The sequence below is a fragment of the Ruditapes philippinarum genome, unplaced genomic scaffold (assembly GCF_026571515.1).
Source record: "Ruditapes philippinarum isolate M1 unplaced genomic scaffold, ASM2657151v2 ctg9129_1_1_1_1, whole genome shotgun sequence".
NCBI lineage: Eukaryota > Metazoa > Mollusca > Bivalvia > Venerida > Veneridae > Ruditapes > Ruditapes philippinarum.
This window is the reverse complement of record NW_026859097.1, coordinates 16,183-37,206: the sequence shown is the minus strand read 5'-3', so window position 1 is coordinate 37,206 and position 21,024 is coordinate 16,183. Positions and strand designations below refer to the sequence as shown.

The window sequence follows — 21,024 nt, the reverse complement described above, 5'->3', positions numbered from 1 at the left end:
GTTTTTTGAAAATATAACCTGAAGCTGCCAGTTTCGAGGGTTATATGCAAACAAACGTTTATATTCGGCCATAACATGTAACCCCTGTCAGAAAAAATTTATAACGAATTTATAAATTACTGCAACTTGTTTTTTAAGGAAAAAGTGAGATTCTTAATACATTATCGAATAAAAAGCGACGTTACAAACAGTTATGCTAGTATAAGAATAATAAAAAGTACAGATGAATTTACCCCTTTATAACAGAGTCTTTCAAAAAAAAATTTTATAGTTTTTAAAGCTGCACGCCCTCCAGATGAGCAAAAATATTCAAAATTCAATCTTTATAAAAATGTATTGAGATCTTAGAAAAGTAAAACGATTAAAATTTTGTTAAATTTTAATTATTCACAATGGATGTGCGATTTATGACTGATTTTGCATTATCAATCGCTATAATTTACTGCGTTACTAAGGCAGTAAAGAGGTATTTATGTATTTTTTGACCTCTTTTTTGGTAAATTTACATGGTTTGTAAGTGCCGTTTTGCAATGTGTGAATTATTTTTCTTTGGTCTTTTCACAGTTTTTACTTTAAAATATATTTTCAAAATTTTCGTTGAACCATTAGCATAAATATGGGGCATGCTGCTTTAATTAAGAAAAGAAATTTTAATATTTCTTTAAAGGTTTGGTTATATGTTTTGAAAATCATATGTTTGTCTCATTTCGTTTAATCGTCAAAACCAAGTATGTTCCAGATCATTTTTACTTTTAAAATTGTTTATGTTAAATATATTTTTTCTTTTTATTTTGCTGGGGAACTAGATTAGAGGTTTGCCAGATTTTGGCTTTGCCCAATTAAATACTAACTTTGTATATCCTTGGCGTTATACTTAAAACATTATTAAAAAAAAACCTTCTGGTTTAGAAAATTCCCTAGCTCTAGTACATGTTAGCGCTATAATAAATTGACAATTTAAAGTCGTGGCACAATGAACTGTTGGGGCGTCCAGATGGCCGAGTGGTTACGGTGTTTGACAAAATATCGGCTAGAGCACATGTATTTTTCAAACCACCTGAATATAAAAAAATGTTTTTAATTTTGATATGTGTGAGTCGTCGGGATATCGTCAATAAAGTAACAAGTCGTTATTTTGGCAAAGTAATGATATTATCTAATTTAATTTTTTTAGCAAAACTGATCAATAGATTTCGTGTAACTTTTCATTGTATTTTATCTTAAAATGCAAGAAAGAAAAATGAGAAAAAGAACTTATTTTAGTTGCGTGTACAACCCTGTAAGGTCGGTTAAATTTTATTCGTCCTAAAAATTATTTCGTATTTTTTTTTTTGCTTATTTCCCACAGTTCTCCGTTGAAACATTGCGATGGCTGCTCCAGAAATGTCGCTCTGCCTGAAAAGGAGGCAAAAAAGAAGCGTCCGCCGTGCTATGAAAACATGAATGTTTCAAAACAGCATGAACCCCACAAAATTAACAGATTTATTACGATTCACCTTCTTGAATCCAGAGAAGCCTTTAGATGACTTTGAAACTTTAGATTGGTGCCGTTGGTTGATATCAGGGGGGAGCACCTTTGAGGGAATTCACAAAAAACAGGTGCCATGTTTCCTTGCCAGTTTTCTTGCCAGTTGTTGGCCCTTGTCATAATGCATGTCTGGCATGCCCAGCAACAATATAAGCAGGTTTCCTGCTGTAAAGAATTAGTGAGCAACTAAGGTTTATGTATTTTTTTCCCCTTTTCAAAAACTTTCTCACTTCTTATCAATTTATTGGGCACTGGCTTTTTTATTAAACCCCTTGGCAGGGGCCCAGGGTTGGGTTACTTTAATGAGGTAAATTAAACCCTTAAAGGGACTTTTTTATATTTAATTTGAATTCCCCTCCGCTTGATTCAAAAATTTTGAAAACTTGTGTTTACATTTTTCCCCCAAATTTTTTAAAATTAAAGTTAAAATTTTTTCAAACTTTTTTTTTTTCAGTAAAGAAAATCCCGAAAAATGCATGGCCCATGTGGTCTGGGTTTTTGGACGGGCCAACTTTTTTGTGGGCATATCAAGTGTCGCCCCTTTGTGGTTTTTCCCCTTTTTTGCATGTCCCACTATGTGCTGACTTTTTCCCCCCCAAGGCCGGAAACCTTTGGGGGACTAAACTTTAATTTTGTTTTCTTATCAGGCGGTTTGGAAAGGCCGGGCCGACTTTTTGAGATGTAAAGGGTTATAAATGCAAGGGGGTGGGGGGAAAATTTTTAAAAAAAAGAATTTGTTATGCAACACTTCAAACAGTTCTTGCCCTTTGGTCAATAAAAAAAATTTAAACAAGTATTTTTACCTAATAAATGAGGCCTTTAAAAAGGTTTGGCCCTTTTTTTTTAAATTTTAGGGTTAATTTTCTTTAAGAGATTCTTTTTATAAAACATTTTTCCCCCAAAAACTGAAAATTTAACCCCTTTTTAAAGCCCCAAATTAAAAATTTTTAGCGAAATTCTTTTCCCAAAAAATTTTAAAGAAAAAAAAATGATTTTTAAAAAATTTTTTTTTGTTTAGTTTTTTTGCCAAAAAGGACATGGGCCAGAAAGAAAAAAAACCCCAAACCCTCAAAAAAAAAACAAAACAGTTTATTTCTTTACTACCCATTTTGTTTTGAAACATGATGGCCAAGGGGGGTATTTCCTTTAGACTTCTTGTTATTCCTATTCTAAAGATAATTCTAAACCTGGTAAAAATTCTTGCTTCATTTAACCCTTGCTGTGTATAGTATTGGTTTATTGGTATTTCTTGCTTTAAGTTTTTGATTTTTGTACTCATTTTCGCTCTTGATCATGTATTCCAATGAAGGCATAGGGGTTGCTGTGATAAAGTGAAGTTTTTAATTTGTGTTAGCATGTCAGTGTTCCCCCTTATTTTTTATGTTAAAAATAAAAAAAAATTGCGTACATATGAGCAGCTGAAATATTTTATTATGTGTAATTAAGCAGGAACATTATTGTCAAATGCATCTTTTTAGGAAAAAAAAATTCTCAAAAATTCATGTGTCAAATATGACCACTGATGCCCCTGTTTCCTTTGCTTTTGTTTAGTAATACAGATGGATAGTGGGATGGATGAACAAGGGTTTACTCACAAAGTAGTGAGGGGCATAATAAAACAATAAACAAAATCAATATTGTACTTGCAGAGTCAGTGGACACATATTCAGTAGCAATGCAGGATGCAGAACAGTTCCTTACGTTTTTACACGGCCTGGAGTGATATGGGAGCCGCCATGCGTAGAGTGGATGGCAAACGCTTTAACCAAACCAGAATTGTACGCTCAACTTACAGCAGGTGAGGGTTTCCTTCTCTGTTTAAAAATAATTTTTGAAATACTGGAATTTATTAAAGAAAGACCAAGTTTATATATAGAGGTTATAAGGATTTTTGGAATCAAGCCTTACTGCCTAGACAAATAATGCAAAAAGGTTTTATCTTTTAAAGGTGTCCCATTAAAGTTTTCAAAAAAAAAAAAAAAAAAAAATACTGATATGCCATAAAGTAAAGCCATTCTTTGCTTCTTTAGGGACTTTGCTTCTTATGTTATAGTGATTAGGTATTCTGAATGAAAGTAAAAATACCACTTTTATATTCGGTACCTTCATCACAAATTATTTCACATTCAGGACTATTATCATCAGTCAGGTGATGTGCATTTTACGTCATGTTCTCAATCTGTTATTTAACATGTTTGCATTTTCTACAGAAAGAAGAAATTCTTTAGTTTTGAGAACTTAATATTCACCTTTAAACTTAGTAAACACTCTTTGTTGCATGTGATGAAATCAAAAATGACCGTTTCAAAATCAAAACTCAGAAAAACTAAAATTGTAATGAAAACCCAGCAACATAGTTAAAAATAAGACACCTGTGTTATTCAAAGAGAAAATTGATTAAAGGACCATTATACCCAAGAAATGCTTTTTTTTTTTTTTTTTTTTTGTGTCCTGTTTTAGTTTCCAAAAGGATTAGCTACACCATCTTTTGCTTTTTGTTTGGAAATTTAGGGCGGGTTTTTTAAAAAAGTAAAATTGCATTTGAAATTTTTGTAGGGGGAAGTAAAAAAATACAAATTTTTCTTTACATTTTGCTATTTTTATTAGAAATAATTTCCCCCAATTAAAGGCCCCCAAAATTTTTTTTCCCAAGAGGTTAGCATGTAATTTTGCTTTTTAAACAATTTAAATAAACGTTATGAATTAATGTATCCCTTTTTTAAAAAAATGGAAGAATTTTTTCATTTCTGAGGCTTTAATGTCCCTTTTTAATATTTTGTTTTTAATTTTTTATTTATCTAAAACCCCCAGGAGAAAAAAGGTACTTGTTGGGGGTAAAGCAAAACTACAAAAACAGCTTGTGGGGGTCACTTATCTATCCGCACGGTTTTGCAGATTACGAAGGTCTGTTTATTTTTACAATACACTGAGAAAAATTACTTCAAGGGTATTTTCTATCCACCTCTGTGTAATTCAGTGAAGAGCGGAATAATATATTTACGTCCTCAATAATTTAAAGATATGCTATGCTGAAATTTGATGTTTGAAAATATTGATAATTGCTACACAATCTCTTTGTAAATATAAAATAAACATGTTTTGACCTAATTATAGTAGATATGCCATGTTTTAAACTTAACATAAATATTATATGTGGACAAAATATGAATATATAATGTCATTAAAAAAAACTGGCAGTTTTTTTTTAAGAAAAAGACCAAATCTACTTGACCAGTAATAAGGAATACAGCTTCCCATACATAGTTTATACATTCTTTTATTCAAATTAAACATATTCAGTAAGAATTTTATGGATTTCAATACATTTGTGCAATAAAAATATTTTACCCAAAGATGAGCATATGTATAATCTTTAATTATAACATCTGGTGAAATGGTTTAGGAACATGAGAATATGAGTATATAGGAACATAACTATAACTGCTAAATCATAGCTCCTCTTTATGATGATAATTTGAAAGATTGTATTGTGAACTTTAACAAATGTTTTTTTATGCGTAATCTTTATTCTTGTTCAACTATGAATTTAACAATATATTGATATTTGAGCCGTGTCATGACAAAACCAACATAGTGGGTTTGCGACCAGCATGGATCCAGACAAGCCTGCACATCCCGCGCAGTCTGATCAGGATCCATGTTTTGTTCGCTAACAGTTTCTCTACTTGTTATAGGGTTTGTAAGCGAACAGCATGGATCCCCGATCAGACTGCGCGGATGCGCAGACTGGTCTAGATCCATGCTGGTCGCAAATCCGTTATGTTGGTTTTGTCATGACGCGGCTCATTTATTTATATGTTTTGTTGTGTTTTCAGACATGCCAGGGCTAAATCAAAAATTGGTGCACACAACCTTGTTGGAGGAGTTGGTATTTTGGACAGTCAAGTTTGAATTCCCACAGAAAATTGTGACTTTACTTCTTAGTCTTCTACCAGACTTGAGTTACAAGGTCTGTATTACACAATACATTTTATTCATTTGTATGTCTTATGTGGTCCAGCCCTGATGGTGGTCTTATGTGGTCCAGCCCTGATGGTGGTCTTATGTGGTCCAGCCCTGATGGTGGTCTTAATTGAGGGCTTTTACTGTATAACTGTAAAATAAAAGTTAAACTGTATCATGAAAAGTTAAGTTAAGTTTCCTGTTAAATCTAAAAGTAATCAATGTCAATCAAATTGTAATCATAAGTTCTGACTGAATTTAAGCTGTAATTAATTAATTACAATTAGTAAATAATAAATTTTGGGCAAGGTAATCAAAAACATGATGATTATAGTGTAATTATGCAATTGATTAAAAAATCAATGATTGCTAGGAACGATTACCCCAGGTCTGGATGTCCCTTTTTGCAGGAACTAAAAGTATATAGCCTTTGGATGCCTTTTTAAGTAAAGTGTACAATGAAACATGCATAGGTTTATGTGTTTGTGAAGAGTCAAGCTAGAACGTTGGCTTATATGATGATGGTGTTACTGTGTGGCTGAAGTTAACAGCTGGCTGGCATCTGTGCTAAGTGGTTAGTTTGTTTGACTAGTAATCTAAGGATTGCTGGCCGCATGGGTTCAAAGCCTGCCAGTGGCAAGCCTTTGTTTTCCTTTTAAGCAAGAAACTTTACACTTGTTGCTTTGTACTGGTTGGTTCCAGGAGTTGATTTAAGAGTATGTCTACATAAAGCTGATAGCTTCCTACATGATAAAACTAAGATATAGTCTGTAAAAATATTGCACAGAAACATCACCTGTTACTTTCAAGATTTATTATCTTCTAATTCGTTATTGAAAATACTGATAATTGTCTCTTTTTAAATGTTAAATAAACATCTTTTTGGATACTTTCGGAGAAGTCTTTTATGTTTTAAACTCTACACATTATAAGGTTATCTCAGTATGAATACATAGTGTCATAAAAAACAGGGGTTTACTTAAGGTTTTGACTTTCACTTGCCCGAAGGGCAAGTAACTTTGAAAATCTACTTGCCCCCAGGAAAAACAGGTTGCCCGATCTTAAATGTGAAGTTTGTTAATAATCAAAGCAAAAATTATGGGTAAAAATAAGATTTATTGCAGATCCTATCAACTTATGCCTCAGATAGTAAAATAGTCCTAAATTCCCTACTGTATATGTTTGTTTGCTAATTCACAATAGTCTAGGGGTCGACACAACTTTCTTTGCCAGGGATCCAATAGAAATCCCTGAGATTTAAAAACTCCTAAATGTCAGGGATTCCTCACATCAAAATAGTAAAATGAAAGTGAAGATTAACAATAGTCATGTCCGACATGATCTGTTAAGGCTTATAAAAATTACAGGAAATATTAGGCCCTATTCCAGATGACTTTTAAAATATATTAACATTCAGATGCTATCACCTTAAAAATATTTATTCCCTAAAACAACATTAAAAAGGAAACAGTACATTGATTGTTAAAATTGTGCTAGGTTTTAAATGTTTATTGTTGATTTCAAACAATGTAAAAATATCAAAAATATGTTTGCTTTGTTTGCATTACCAAACTAGTAATGTACCTTTCAAATTTATTTCATTTTTAAAAACAACAAGTTGCTCCAAGTCCATGACAGGATGTGTTATACTCAATTTAAATTGATTCCTATCCTCCCTGTTTGTATTAAAATTTATATGAAGTTTTAACCTATGTCACATCAAAGGGACTCACCCCATGCAGTAATCATACAGTTCAGAGCACTGACTGGTTCAAAGAACTGTCAGACAAAATATACGTCATTTGCTGTATGTTTCACCTAAGGAGGTTTTTTTCTGTTTTGGTCGTAAATTAGGCATGACCTAGAATGACCTCAGATAACTTAAAGTTACACAATATGCTGTGATTTACCAAAAAGGATTTTAAACATTTTATGGATTATTTTATTCTGTTTATTTATAGGTAAGAATATTTCTAAACATTGCCGTAGGGGAGAAAGGAAAATAAATTAACAACAGTTCAAGACTATTATGATTTTTCGTCAAGATTTGTGTAAAAAAGATTACTGGTGATGAATTTTAAAAAAAATCTATAGGCCTATTGCAAATGAGTTGACGCCAGTTAGTTAAATTTTGACTGTATGAAGAAAACAATAGCGTACAGGATTCAAAGGAGTAGATTTTTACGGCCCGATTTTTCTGTTCTTTCTTGAACCTTGCAGTTGTGTCAGTCTTTATTGACATAACTCATCTTGAATTTTTGTGATTTTATGCTTTTTATTCAGAAAATCAGATGTTTTCTTTGCCGTGGCTTTTTCTTTAATTGCTGTAGATTTTTTTCTTTTAAAAATGAGAAAACTTTCGGCGCCGCCCGCCATTTTGAAAGGAAAGCAAAATAGAAAAAAGTTTTTTTACGTAATTTGATGGGTTGATAGGAGTCCAACAACAATCAGAAACAGTTATAAATACACTTGTTTGACTGTAATATGAACGGAAAGAAAAGTATTATCGGCAAAGGATATCAAAGCTAATAGAAGGCATAACGAAAATTCACTTGCCCGCCGGGCAATTTGCTTTCAAATTTCACTTGCCCGCAGCGATTTCTACCCGACGCGGGCAAGCGGGCATCCGCTTAAATAAACCCCTGTAAAAAAAATTGGCAGGTTTTTTTCAAGGAAGGTCCAAAATAACTTGAAGAGTAATAAGAAATACACCTTCCCAACCATAGTTCGTGCATTCTATTATTCAAATTTAACATATTGAGTTAGAACTAACTTGTTTTCAATGAATTTCTGCAAGAAAAAGTATTTTACTTGAAAGTTAGCATTGCATATCTTTTAATGTGTGAATGTCGCTTTAAAAAAAAAACTTCTCTGTAAAGTAAGGACGTTACTTTAATAAGGTTGAAGTAACTTCGATACGGAACATCTTTAGACAATTTAAAATGTATTTATTTACAGGAAGCTTTTACCCGTGCATTTATCCAGCACTACAGTAGAATATCTCGTGTTCTGGTCAACGCTCTAGACCGTCAGACTGTCGCCAACCGTGTTGTACATATCAGTGTACAATTATTTAGTAACGAGAGTTTAGCTTGTCAGATGGTGAAGGAGTACAACCTGTTGTATATTCTCATTCTTAGCCTTAATCATATGATAGAGGGAATACTCACAGAAAGTACTTTACAAGGTTAGTGAGTGCATTTCAAAATCAATATATATTTCAAGCTCAGTCAGTACATTTCTAGGTCAGTCAGTACATTTCAAGATTATTCAATACACTTCAAGGTCAGTCAATACATTTCAATGTCAGTCAGTGTATTTCAAGGTCAGTCAGGTCATTTCAAGGTCAGTCAGTACATTTCAAGATCATTCAATACACTTCAAAGTCAGTCAATACATTTCAAGGTCAGTCAGTGTATTTCAAGGTCAGTCAATACATTTCAAGGTCAGTCGGGACATTTCAAGGTCAGTCAGTACATTTCAAGGTCAGTCAGTACATTTCAAGGTCAGTCAGCACATTTCAAGGTCATTCAATACATTTGAAGGTCATTCAGTACATTTCAAGGTCAGTCAGGACATTTCAAGATCATTCAATACATTTCAAGGTCAGTCAGTGCATTTCAAGATCAGTCAGGACATTTCAAGGTCAGTTAGTACATTCAAGTTCTATCAGCACATTTCAAGGTCACTCAATACATTTCATGACCATTCAATACATTTCAAGGTCAGTCAACACACTTCAAGGTCAGTCAATACATTTCAAGGTCGGTCAGTACATTTCATGGTCACTACATTTCAAGGATCATCAGTACTGCTACTTTTCAAGGCCAGTGAGTCATTTTTTCAGACTGTAAATTTCCATGTCAGTTTGTCAATTACAATGTTAGTTGATACTTAAAAGTATTAGTCAGTGTATTTGATTGTTTATACATTGTCAGACATAAAACAGAATGTTATTAATAATACACTAGAGCCCCGTTATAGGGCTCATGTTGCCTTGGGGTCCATGATCTCATAATGCTCATTATCACATTACCCCACCTACTGACGGATCTTATAACTCAGCTGCAATTTACATAATTTGAAAGCGATATTGTACAGCTGTTTAATTTTTCATAAGATGAATAATTAGTCTAGATAAAACTGTGGGTGAATATATCAATCTATAATATGGATCATTATAAATGTCAAAAATTAAACATCACGAAAAAAAAAAAAAAACCGAAAAAAAACCAGAAGTTAATTATAAATATGTTATTGTTTTTGTTTTTTTTGTAGATGCCCAACAGAACTTCCACATGGTTGTAGATTGTAGTCATGAGGCTATGAAGGAACATTGTTACTGGCCAATCATCAGTGACCTGATCAATTTACTGTCACATAAAGAGATAGCGCATCAATTTCTCTCCGACAGTAAACTTGTCTCCATGTGGCTGGAACTCTTGTCATACTTCCAAGGTTTGTACTTCTTTTGTTTTAATGTTATATTGAAGTAATATTTATACCATTTCAGTGTTCTTTTTTAGCTGAACTTTATGAAAAATATTGTGATTTATCCTATCATCCTACTCAACTCAAGCATTGGTTTCTACATCTGCATAATTTTGATGAAAGGTTTATGTGTAACAACCTCTTGTACATAATCTTACTTCATCACACACGTGTTTGAAATCATTCATAGTAACAGGTCACTGTCTAAGGCCTAGAGTCATGCAGGATGTAGATAGGGCTGTCATTGAATATAGCAATATCGATATATTATCGATATTTATTTATCCTCCAAACAGGGGCGGCAAAATCAATTGTCTGTATTGCCCAGGTTGTCTCACAGCCTCTCCTGACAAGTGGAAATTTTCAGAAATTTACTATATAAATATCATACAGACAAGTTAAGAAATACTGATAAAGTAGATATCGATATAAATTCTATATTTGTCCCTCGATATATCAATACAAAATTTGCGATCAGTGACAGCTCTTGATATAGAGGGTTTTTGTTTCTTTTTGCACATTAGATAAAAAATAATTCACAGTGAGAACATCAGATGAAAATGTAGGCTTATGTTAATGAGTGAGGGATAATTTGATCTTATATACAAAACAAACACATTTTCTATTTATTTCATGCTTTGAATGGGGTTTTAAGTTATTTTTATACCGAAAAAAGTAGTTATTAACTTGCATAGAAATATGAAATAAGTGGTTAGTTATCAAGGAAAGTGAATTACGTAGACTAACTGCCTAGATATGACAGAACCTGTGTTGAAAACTGAGTAAAAACAGACAAACATTGACAGAATTATGGCCCCTTGTGAACCAAGAAAATTCTCAAAGTTTCCCGTACAGCATCAGTCTTCAAAATTGCTTAAGATATTCCCCTGTATCTTAATACTTGTCTTTGTCACCATAATTTGAGGTCACATTACAAGGCCCATAACTCTTTGCATGTAATTTGTCTGATTTATGTCTCTTTGTGAATTCGAAAAATCATTGGTTGAAGTTTTGGGTGACTCATGCATATTTAAAATCTGAAGAAGGGCATTATTTGTACATGGTTAAAAGTCATGTAAGATTTACTTAAGATTGTACTTTTATATTCTATATATTTTTAGGTATGAACTTGAATCAACGAGAGCTTCACCAGCATGTGGAGTTCGAACCGGATACCTACTATGCAGCATTTTCGGCTGAATTAGAAATTGCAGCTTCGCCAATGTGGAGTCTGATATCACATTTAAGAAACCAGGTATATTTTATATTAAGTTTCAGTTTGCCTTAATGACTTTAGGGGGTCAATTTGCTGATCTTTAGTAACCACTCTTTTATTGCTTTGATTTGATGAAAGTTAATGGGACAGTTAGCATTCTAGAATTCTCCCGAGGTGGTTGGTAAAATGCGATAGGAATGTCATTTAGACATATGTTTACGTATGCAGGGTTTTACATCTCTTTGAAATTTTAGGGGTCCAGTGGATGCACAGCCTAGAAAAGTAGGGGTCCAGGCCTGAATTTTAGGGGTCCAAAATTATATTCACTATAAAAGACTATGAAGACCACTCTATTTTGCATAAAATCACTTACCTGTGAGAAATATACATGTATATTGTACTGTTTTCATAACTTAAGAAGTATGATTTCAATATCTTTTATCACTAGGTTTTTTATAGCCCTTTACAATAATGTCATGTGCTATTTCCAAGGCTTATTTAAGTCTTTGAGTGGCTGGAATGTCAAGTTTTAGTAGCATATTTTGTTATTGATAAGGTGATTACACCAACAGACTGAAAATTTGTACTGATCTATTTGTAAATATTTTATTATATTGAACTAGTCACAATAGATATCTTTACAGACCAGTCAGCTAAATATGTTGCGTTTTTAAAAATATCATACAAAAAGGCCGACGAAACCGCTTTTGCACCTCCTCATAATTTAAGTTCGCTGAAACCATTATATTTATAACACCAACGATAATAACATACCCAGTAACTTAATTTCTTTAACACTACATGAAAATAGGTTTGCAAAAAGCACTACTTTTTTATTATTGCCGTTCATGTACAAAATACATTCGCCGAACTGGTAGGTCGACATTTTGGATACGCTAACCAATAGTAATTGCTTGTTATAAATAGTCTGTCTAAATATAGCAACAGAAAAACCAAAAACGGCTACCTAAAATACATTTTACGGTAAGCGTCATCAGTTACTGTAGCTTGCACGATAAACGTCATCAGTTTCAGCAGCGGGCACTTGCAAATAGCATGCGCAGTAGATTTCAATTATGTTAACTTCCGAAATAAACAAATGCAAGCATTTCTGCACGCTGTATTAGATTAAAATGGAATTTTGTGAGCTTCAAGAAGAAAGAGATAAAATCATGTCGGGTCAGAAACAATAATATCTATTGTCTAGGATTATTTTTGTGCGTACACTTGGACGCAAGTGGATAACTTATATGCGTACATGTCAAAATTTATGCGTATAGGGACGCAGAATTCTGCGTCCCGTAAAACCCTGCGTATGAATAAAACAAAGGGAATGCACAGAGACAAGGGCATGTGAGGTGTGTGTTTAGTGTAAAGTTGAAAAGGGGCCATATGGTCTTAACTGCAGCTGAAAGGCGTAGAGAGCTAACTCCCTTAAAAAAAGTAACAATAATTTGGCACTGTTACTATTTTGTCAGTGTCCTTTGTAGATTTTTTTCGATTACTTCATAAATTATAATTTAATAATAGATCAAAGTGCAAGGTAACAAGGATTTTGGCCAAAAGTAGTCTTGTAGGCATAAAGTAACCACCACTTCATAAAAATGTAATTTTAATGAAAATTCAAATCATAGATTATTATAAGTATATGTGAATATAGTGGGAAAGTATAACACTTTCAAGTTTCAATTATACTATATACGTAAATATTACAGGACACAATAACCCTGACAAAGACAATGATACAGGTGTGTCAGGATACTCTACAAGACTGGTTTGATGCTATCTGCTGTAAGGAATCAACAAATGTAAGTTTGTTAATGAGGAAGATTTTGGGTTTTAGTGATTTCTGTTGTATGTTGAGATTTGTTTGTTGAGATGTTTGTAAAAATTATAGAGTTTTTTGCTGGAATTAATATAAATAATGGATGTATAATGTATGCAGCTTTAAGTGTTTCAAGAATTCTGGTCTGCACAGTTTACCTATTACATGTACAGAGAATGGGTGTTATGTTAATAGACCTTGAAGTTTAGTTATTCAGAGTTGGAAAAAAAATTATGAAAAGAGTTTGTGCTGAAGACAGTTTTTCTTGACAACATTGGGCCTTTAAAGCTGCACGCCTCCAGATGAGCAAAAATATTTCAATAAAAATCAAACCTGAGAAAAATGTACGAAAAATGTAAGATTTAAGGAAAGGTATAAAGATTCAAAATTCTAGTAATAATTTACATGTTGACTGATTTTTCAGTATTTATAATTATATTCCACTGTATTCCACGCAGTAAGAGATATTTTTGCATATTTTGACTTCTTTGTGGTAATTTACATGGGTTGTAAGTGCCATTGATAATGTGCAAATTGTATTCTTTTTAGTAACTTTACTATATTATACTGCTAAAAGCATGAATCTGGAGGCGTGCTGCGTTAAGCACTTCATAATGAAGAAGTTGGCAATCACTAAAAATAAAACTAGTTACTTAAGACTCATGGTCAAGAAACTATGCCAAGAACCTGCTTGCCAGCTCATGACTGAAATAGTGGGCTTTTTTTTCACTCATTTCGGACTGGGTCAAGGAAATTTTTTATCAAGAATAAAGCTAAATTGGCTAAAGAATATATTTTAACAGAAGGAAATTATTCCGTGACATTTGGTTTCGGACATTGAGTCTAATGTTCAATTAAGGCACACTGAAGATTGTGATCACTTGTGAAAAATCAGTTATTAATGGTTAGTTATCAAGGAAAGCAAGTAAGTAGGGCCAACAGTCAAGATATGACCAAAAATGTGTTGAATTCAGCAATTCTGTTAAACTAAAACTCACCTGAACTTAATTATAAGCATGCATACTGTACATTGCTATTGATAAATATTTACATGTTTATTATACCTGCAGGGAGAGGAACAGGTTCGTCTGTGTTACCTTTGCATGTATGACTTGAATATCTTATTTATATTGATAACCTCCTCTCTCTTGAAAAGATTTGGATTAAGAAATTTGTGTTGTTCCACACAAACTTACAATCTCAGAGCAATGCATTTATGTTACATCTTTAGCCGAGGTTGACATAATAATACACAGTTTATATTAACTTTTACATTGTTGCATTCTTCAAGCATTAATTTCATTGATTTTAAAATTCTTAATTTTTCCTACCATGTACTAAATTCTTCTTTTTCCTTTTGTGACAGGCATGTTTTAATTGATAAGTAATTAGATGTTTTGTTGTCTAGAAGCTTTCAGTCTTAGATCATTTTGTATTGTATTACTTCAACTTTCTACAAAATCATGATTATTTGTTTGACACTAATTTTCCTTAATTAGTCAATCCATGAATATGCAGTTTTAAATTGAAATTTGAGCCGCGTCATGACAAAACCAACATAATGGGTTTGCGACCAGCATGGATCCAGACCAGCCTGCGCATCTACACAGTCTGATCAGGATCCATGCTGTTCGCTGTCAGTTTCTCTACTTGTAATAGGGTTGGTAAGCGAACAGCATGGATCCTGATCAGACTGCACGGATGCACAGGCTGGTCTAGATCCATGCTGGTCGCAAACCCATTATGTTGGTTTTTCATGACACGGCTCATTTTATTTTGTCTGTTGTCCAGGAAGGATGGTTTGGTGGACCGACTTTTGAGATATGACGAAAAAATGTGTTGAAATTGGTGTAAAACCCAGACAAAACAAAACTAGATTCTATATTTAAAGTGTATTGTGTGTTCAATTTGTTACATTAATTTTCTGAAGAAGTTTCTTTTAAAAATTACTAGAATTATTTGTGAAAATAATACCGTAGCTAATTTTTTTAATATTTGGTTTGTAATATATTTCAGCCTAATCCCCTTCAGTTGACCTTCCACCTGCCGTTGCATCGTTACTTAGCAACGTTTATGGTACAAGCAGTTCAGTATCAGAAACAGGATCTGTTGTCGATCATACCCCCAGAGAGAATGCTCAAAAGTTTACTCACACATCTACTGCAGATACAAGTATGTAAAATTTGACTTGTTTGTCCGTTTGACTTGCTTTAAGAATAAATTTTCATTATGTTGCATGCAATAAAACCTTTGTTTATTTTTTCTAAAATTTCTACTAACCTGAACCTAAATTATAAACGTTTTTGCTAAATTAATGTAGACCACTTAATTATTTGCAAAAACTTCCTGTTTTCACGCAATGACATGTGGCCTTGTTTTCTAAATGACCTTGTTTCCCAGATTTGGAAGTTTGCTTCCTCCTAAATAAAGGTCCTATGGAAGGGGAGAAAAATATACAGTGTAGGTTTTTTTTAAATTTTTCATCTATGTAAAAGGTTTTGTATATTTTAAGGTTGCTACAACAGAAGTATTCTGTAATATGTGGGTACGGAATGGTATGCAGATTAAAGGACAAGCCATGACATACGTACAGTGTCATTTCTGTTACTCTATGGTAGACGCTGATATCTATCTCATGCAGGTAAGGCAGTTTCCTATCTTGGATGCTTGGCTGAGTGGTAATGGTTATTGCCTAAAAACCACTTGTTCCTCACCAATGTGGGTTCAAATCCCGCCAGGGACTTTGTATTCTTTCATGTGAAAAAGCTAGCTGACAGAAGGATACTGGTTCTGCTCTGGAGCCTGATCATGCCTGAAAGAATGCATGTGGGGGCAATTTAGAACTCTGCCAGTATAGCTGGAAAGTTGCCATATGATCATCATAACGTTGGTGTCACTTGAAACCTAACAAAACAAACAAACAGTGTTTCACAGTATTAAGTAAGTAATGTATCACAACAATGAAATTAAATGCTTATCAAAACATATAACAAATTGAATAAGAGCATGCATTGGCCTTCATGGCTGAGTAGTCAAGATCATTGACATAGAATCATTTGACCACCCTCTGTTGTTGGCTTGAATCCTGCCAGAGAGTATGGATAACTTGCTTGATCCAGTGAAGTATTGGATGGTTGGATAATAGGTCACAAATATCAGCGTGTGTCTAAGATAATGTAAGAAAGTACAGCTTTTCTAGAGGTCAAGTTATGTTAATATACAACCTTTAAATGTTTGCGTGAATTAAAATCCATCAAAAAATGACATTTTAAAATATTGATTGAATTTGCAGGTGTGTGCAAGTAAATTGGATCCTGACTACTTTGTTCAGACTGTTCTTGATAGGTAGGTATTATATGTTTGATGAAAAGGTAGCCATTGTGAAAAATATCAAATCAGATTAAACAAAATGTTTATGTAATTGTATAATAATTTATACATATCTGTTGACATAGAAGATAAAAGATTAGATAACAGAATTGTGTCAGGCATGTGTTTAGATATTATTTGTAGTTGATGTTTCTTCATTGTGTTGTGACAAGACTTATAATGCCATTTATCATACACTGTTTGATATAGTGAAGTTGTTTGGTTTTGTTTTATAGAAAACACGTAAATGCTTAGAAAGAATCTAGGAACACTTTCATGGCAGTGACGCACAAGAATATTACTTGAAAAATGTTATGCATTAATTAGTTTTTCTTCAAATTTCTATTGAACAGTTTTAATTTTGCATATATGTCTATATGAAAACTCCAAAAAACGTCTTTAAGACAGTCTTAAAGTTGAATTATGAATTATTGACAAAGTTTGTGTCATGAGTTACTTCACTTTGTAAAATAAATTGTGGTATCATAACCTTCAGTTAAATGAGGTTAACAAAATCTGTGTTACGAAAGCTTTCATATCGTGGATTTTGTAAAATATATATTAAAATAAAGTTTTTTACACTTTATTGAAATTTTGCTTGCATAAATTGTGTAATTATTGACTTAACTGAATTTCAGGTTTCACATCAGTGACTGGATGTCGTTTGACCCAAACCCTAGTGCACGCAGTTACAAGATGGAGAAAGAACAGGAGCTTTCTATGGTAGAAGGAGCACTGCAGTTCTTCACCATGTTGCTTCATGTTCGAACTTACCTTGGTAAGCTAAACCTGTTCTTGAAATTGAAAATTAAATTTATACATGAAATTATCTTGCCATATGTTGAATTTTAGAACTCTCCATTGTAATTTCAAGAGGTGTTTATATATCTAGAAGATGAAATTTAATCAGTGAACGGTATAGAGTCTAGTCAGACAGCCTGAAGAGGCTCGGACCTTGGCTACTGATTGACTGCTGCTCAACCAAGGGTTTGAGAGTTTAATACCTCCTTGTGGTCTTTACAATGTCTCCTTCCCTGACACCAGTTTTGTGTAATGAATTACACAAAAACAAATGTACATATAGGTATAGTGCAAATGGGTTGGGCTACAAGTTATTACAACATTAGCAACAGCCCTTCCCACAAAGTCTAACTTTTATGATATATATTTTCCGTACAGTTTCATATGAATAGTTACAAATTATGCTTTACCATCATTTGACGGCACAGATTTGCAGGTTGATCTTGGTCACATGGCATGACTCAGTTGCTATCAGCAGACTGAGGTTCAAATAAACATTAAAATAAGCTATGAGAAATTTCTGTATTAAAGGGATGACAGATAAAGAACTTACACGCCTGGAGATGTGTACATTATTGTTTGTCAATGACCGACAACACAGTCAGTTGATGGACTTGATGCCGGAGAAGTCCGGTATGACGGGGCATGGTAAAGATCTGTTTGAACCCACCCTGAAAGATGTGGCAAACCACAAAGCACCAAACTTTGAACCTGGAGCTGGCCTTCAGCAGGGGTCATACCAGCCAAAAGGTAAACATTTTTATCTAGTAACTATTTCTTCCAAATATTACATATTAAATGTACTTACTTCATAATATGAAATATGTGCACATACCATAAATTTATATATTAAGACAAAAGGTTGAAAAGGAAGGTGGTGTCAAAAGTAGTATTCAAATAGTATTAAAATCAAAAAGGAAGGTAGTGTCAAAATAAGTATTTAAATAGTTTTAAGGTTGAAAATCATTTAGAATTACCCTTTAGGCCAACATTTTTTTTATTAAATGTTTTACGGGACATTTTTTAAAAAAAATGGGTCGGGGGGGATAAATAAAAATAAAAATAAAATTCAATTTTTTTATCAGTCGACCACAAAATAAAAATAAAATGATAAAAGAGGTAAAAAAATTTTATTTTCAAACATTTTTTTTAAGACTCCAAAAACATATTTTTTGTTCATAAAATCAATGATTTTATAGTTTTGAAGTATTTTTGACATAACTTTAAACAAAATAATTGAAAAAAAATGCTTAAAGTCACTTTTGCTTTTGTTTTTAGTAGCTGCTGATCTAGTTTCTATTAGTTTTGTCTTTTCACATTTAGGGCAAACATGCCACACAACTCCAAATTCATTGTTTAGTCCCTTCATTTAAAGAGTATCCAAACAAGGTCGTATTGCCACTCTCAAGTTTTACTGGCACAAGCTTGCAACCAGGTAGAACCACCAACCTATTATAAGCTTACTGATAGTTTCCTAACGGGAATCCAAATTAACTTCCTGACAGGATTCTAATCCACAACACCACACAGGGAGAGTGGTACAAACATAATAATGTACAATGTCAGTTTCACAAGGTAAATTGAATCAACAACTTCAAATTATTTTTAAGAGAGTAAGTTCTGTATGTGCAAAAATTTTGCAATTTCTGAAAATTATTTGTATTTCAAATGATTAGTAAAATGAAACCAATTGACAGTAAATAGAAAATAAAATGGCATACATTGTTACAAAATCAGAGTTTTTTGCTGAGAATTTATTATAGGCAGTTTTTACAGAAATGTCAAAGAGGACTTATGCACTTTATCTTACATTGAAAAAAGACCAATTTTCTTAATGTTGATCTAGTAAAAAACTTCTAAAAACACACATAACTACATGTCTGCTGTCATGATACTAATATTAACTTAATAAATGTTATAGATGACTGTGTTCAATTATAAACAAGCCTTGTATTTCAACAAGACAACAACAAAAATCTGTCCACCAAACAACTTTCAGGAATTTATTTTCGTATAATAAATTAATCAATTGTTTTCAAAGATTCATAATAAAAAGTTTTCACTATCAATTTGCTTACAATAAATCTACCATGTAAGTAGACCTCATTTGTTACTCGTTTTTCTCAATCTGTCTAGGTAAATTCAACTTATATTTCTTTATAAAACCTATACATGAGTCTAAACTTTAATGTGTGGAAGTATTCTCATGGTCCGTGGTAAATCGAGTAATATTTCATTTGGACACCAAAGTCGATAAACGGCTTTGATCCCGTGCCCATTTAATTTTTTACAACTGTTCTGACAGTGAAGGTAATTCAAATCAACTTATGCAATGGATGTTAATTACCAGTCGTGCTTTCTAACAGCTTTACAGGCTATCATGTTTGATTAAATGCTCTAATATTTATTACTCAAATTGCCATAGTTGTATTGAACAGTTGAAAACGGGTTTCGAAAAAAGCGAACTTCCGTGACCCGGTGTCGCGTGATATTCACACGTGTAAATTTATTACAAGCTTGTAAAGTTATTGCCCTTCCCTTTTGTTACGCCTTTTGTAACATTCCATGTAAACATCAAAGGGCCTAACTTTTGTCAGTTGTTTTAAGCAAGTTCCGAGGTTCTACCGTTAACAACTAAAGTGAAAAATGTGTTCCATACCAAGTAACTTTTAATTTTGACAGAAGTTGGTAAGAGAGGTCGGCGGGCAAAATGAAAATAAAAGTTCTTAAATTTACTTTTATTTTTATTTGATTTTCTCTAAAAATACGGTCGGCAGTCCCGTAAAACATTTTATAAAAAAATGTTGGCCTTATTTGCCTGAGATGATATTATATAATTGCAATGTATTTTCTATGAAGATTTCTGTAAAACCCAAGATGTTAAAGTGTGATGTTTGAAAAGGATCGTGTAAACTATTTAGGTATGATGACATAATTGAGCTGTGTCATGACAAAACCAACATAGTGCATCTGCGACCAGCATGGATCCAGACCAGCCTGCGCATCCGCGCAGTCTGATCAAGATCCATGCTGTTCGCTATCAGTTTCCTTACTTGTTATAGGGTCTGTAAGCGAACAGCATGGATCCTGATCAGACTACGCGGATGCGCAGGCTGGTCTGGATCCATGCTGGTCGCAAACCCATTATGTTGGTTTTGTCATGACACGGCTCATATAGTTTGATGATTTAATTTTAGATGAGATTTGGGAGCAAGAGTTTGATCCAGTACATGTGTTATTGAGGGCTGTGTATAAGAATGATTTCCAGTCAGCCATGGACAGATACACCGAATTGTAAGTTAGTTCTTTGTTGTGAAGGAAAAATCCTGTTTTTTAACTGTAAAAGTAAATCAAAGTTTGATCTTATAGTATAAAACATATTCTGTATAAGCATTATGTCTAGCAAACTCAGTGTCTATTCTAGGAATTGAAAAATAGGGGTGATTTTCCCCCCTCTATTTCAAAAAAGGGGGCGATTTTCAAAATCAAAGGGTGCCAATATAAACTGCCAATGTTAAATCGTCTGCATTAAGTTTACACTGAGGCAATCAACCGATGAAATAATTAAAACGAAAATATTTATTTAAGGCAGCAGAAGTTGTCCCCCCCTTAATTTTTAAACGAAAACAAATTATTACAGAACTGCCGCGATTGATTATAAAGGGATTGGCAATACAAATAATCGAACTATCTTTCACGTCTAGATCGTAGCCAAGCTAGGAATTGCCTCATTTTTCTTGATTATTTACTACACTAAAATGGCGCCCAACTGTCAGACCTAGCACACTAGTTCCGGTCGATACGGAACATTCCGTTAATTTCCGTCAACCC

General features: G+C 33.1%; 1 protein-coding gene across 1 annotated transcript in view; it reads left to right on the top strand.

The window, feature by feature from the left end:
- Positions 1-4,398: 4,398 nt before the first annotated feature.
- LOC132755208 (E3 ubiquitin-protein ligase UBR3-like) overlaps positions 4,399-21,024 on the top strand; it is a gene marked incomplete at its 3' end in the record, with an annotated part of 32,669 nt that continues 16,043 nt past the window's right edge. The window contains 12 exon segments of the mRNA XM_060746019.1: positions 4,399-4,432; positions 5,365-5,498; positions 8,450-8,678; positions 9,770-9,949; positions 11,104-11,237; positions 12,914-13,006; positions 15,040-15,195; positions 15,536-15,664; positions 16,316-16,368; positions 17,031-17,170; positions 17,725-17,943; positions 20,391-20,487. Of these exon segments, the coding sequence (XP_060602002.1) occupies positions 5,367-5,498; positions 8,450-8,678; positions 9,770-9,949; positions 11,104-11,237; positions 12,914-13,006; positions 15,040-15,195; positions 15,536-15,664; positions 16,316-16,368; positions 17,031-17,170; positions 17,725-17,943; positions 20,391-20,487 (1,562 nt within the window).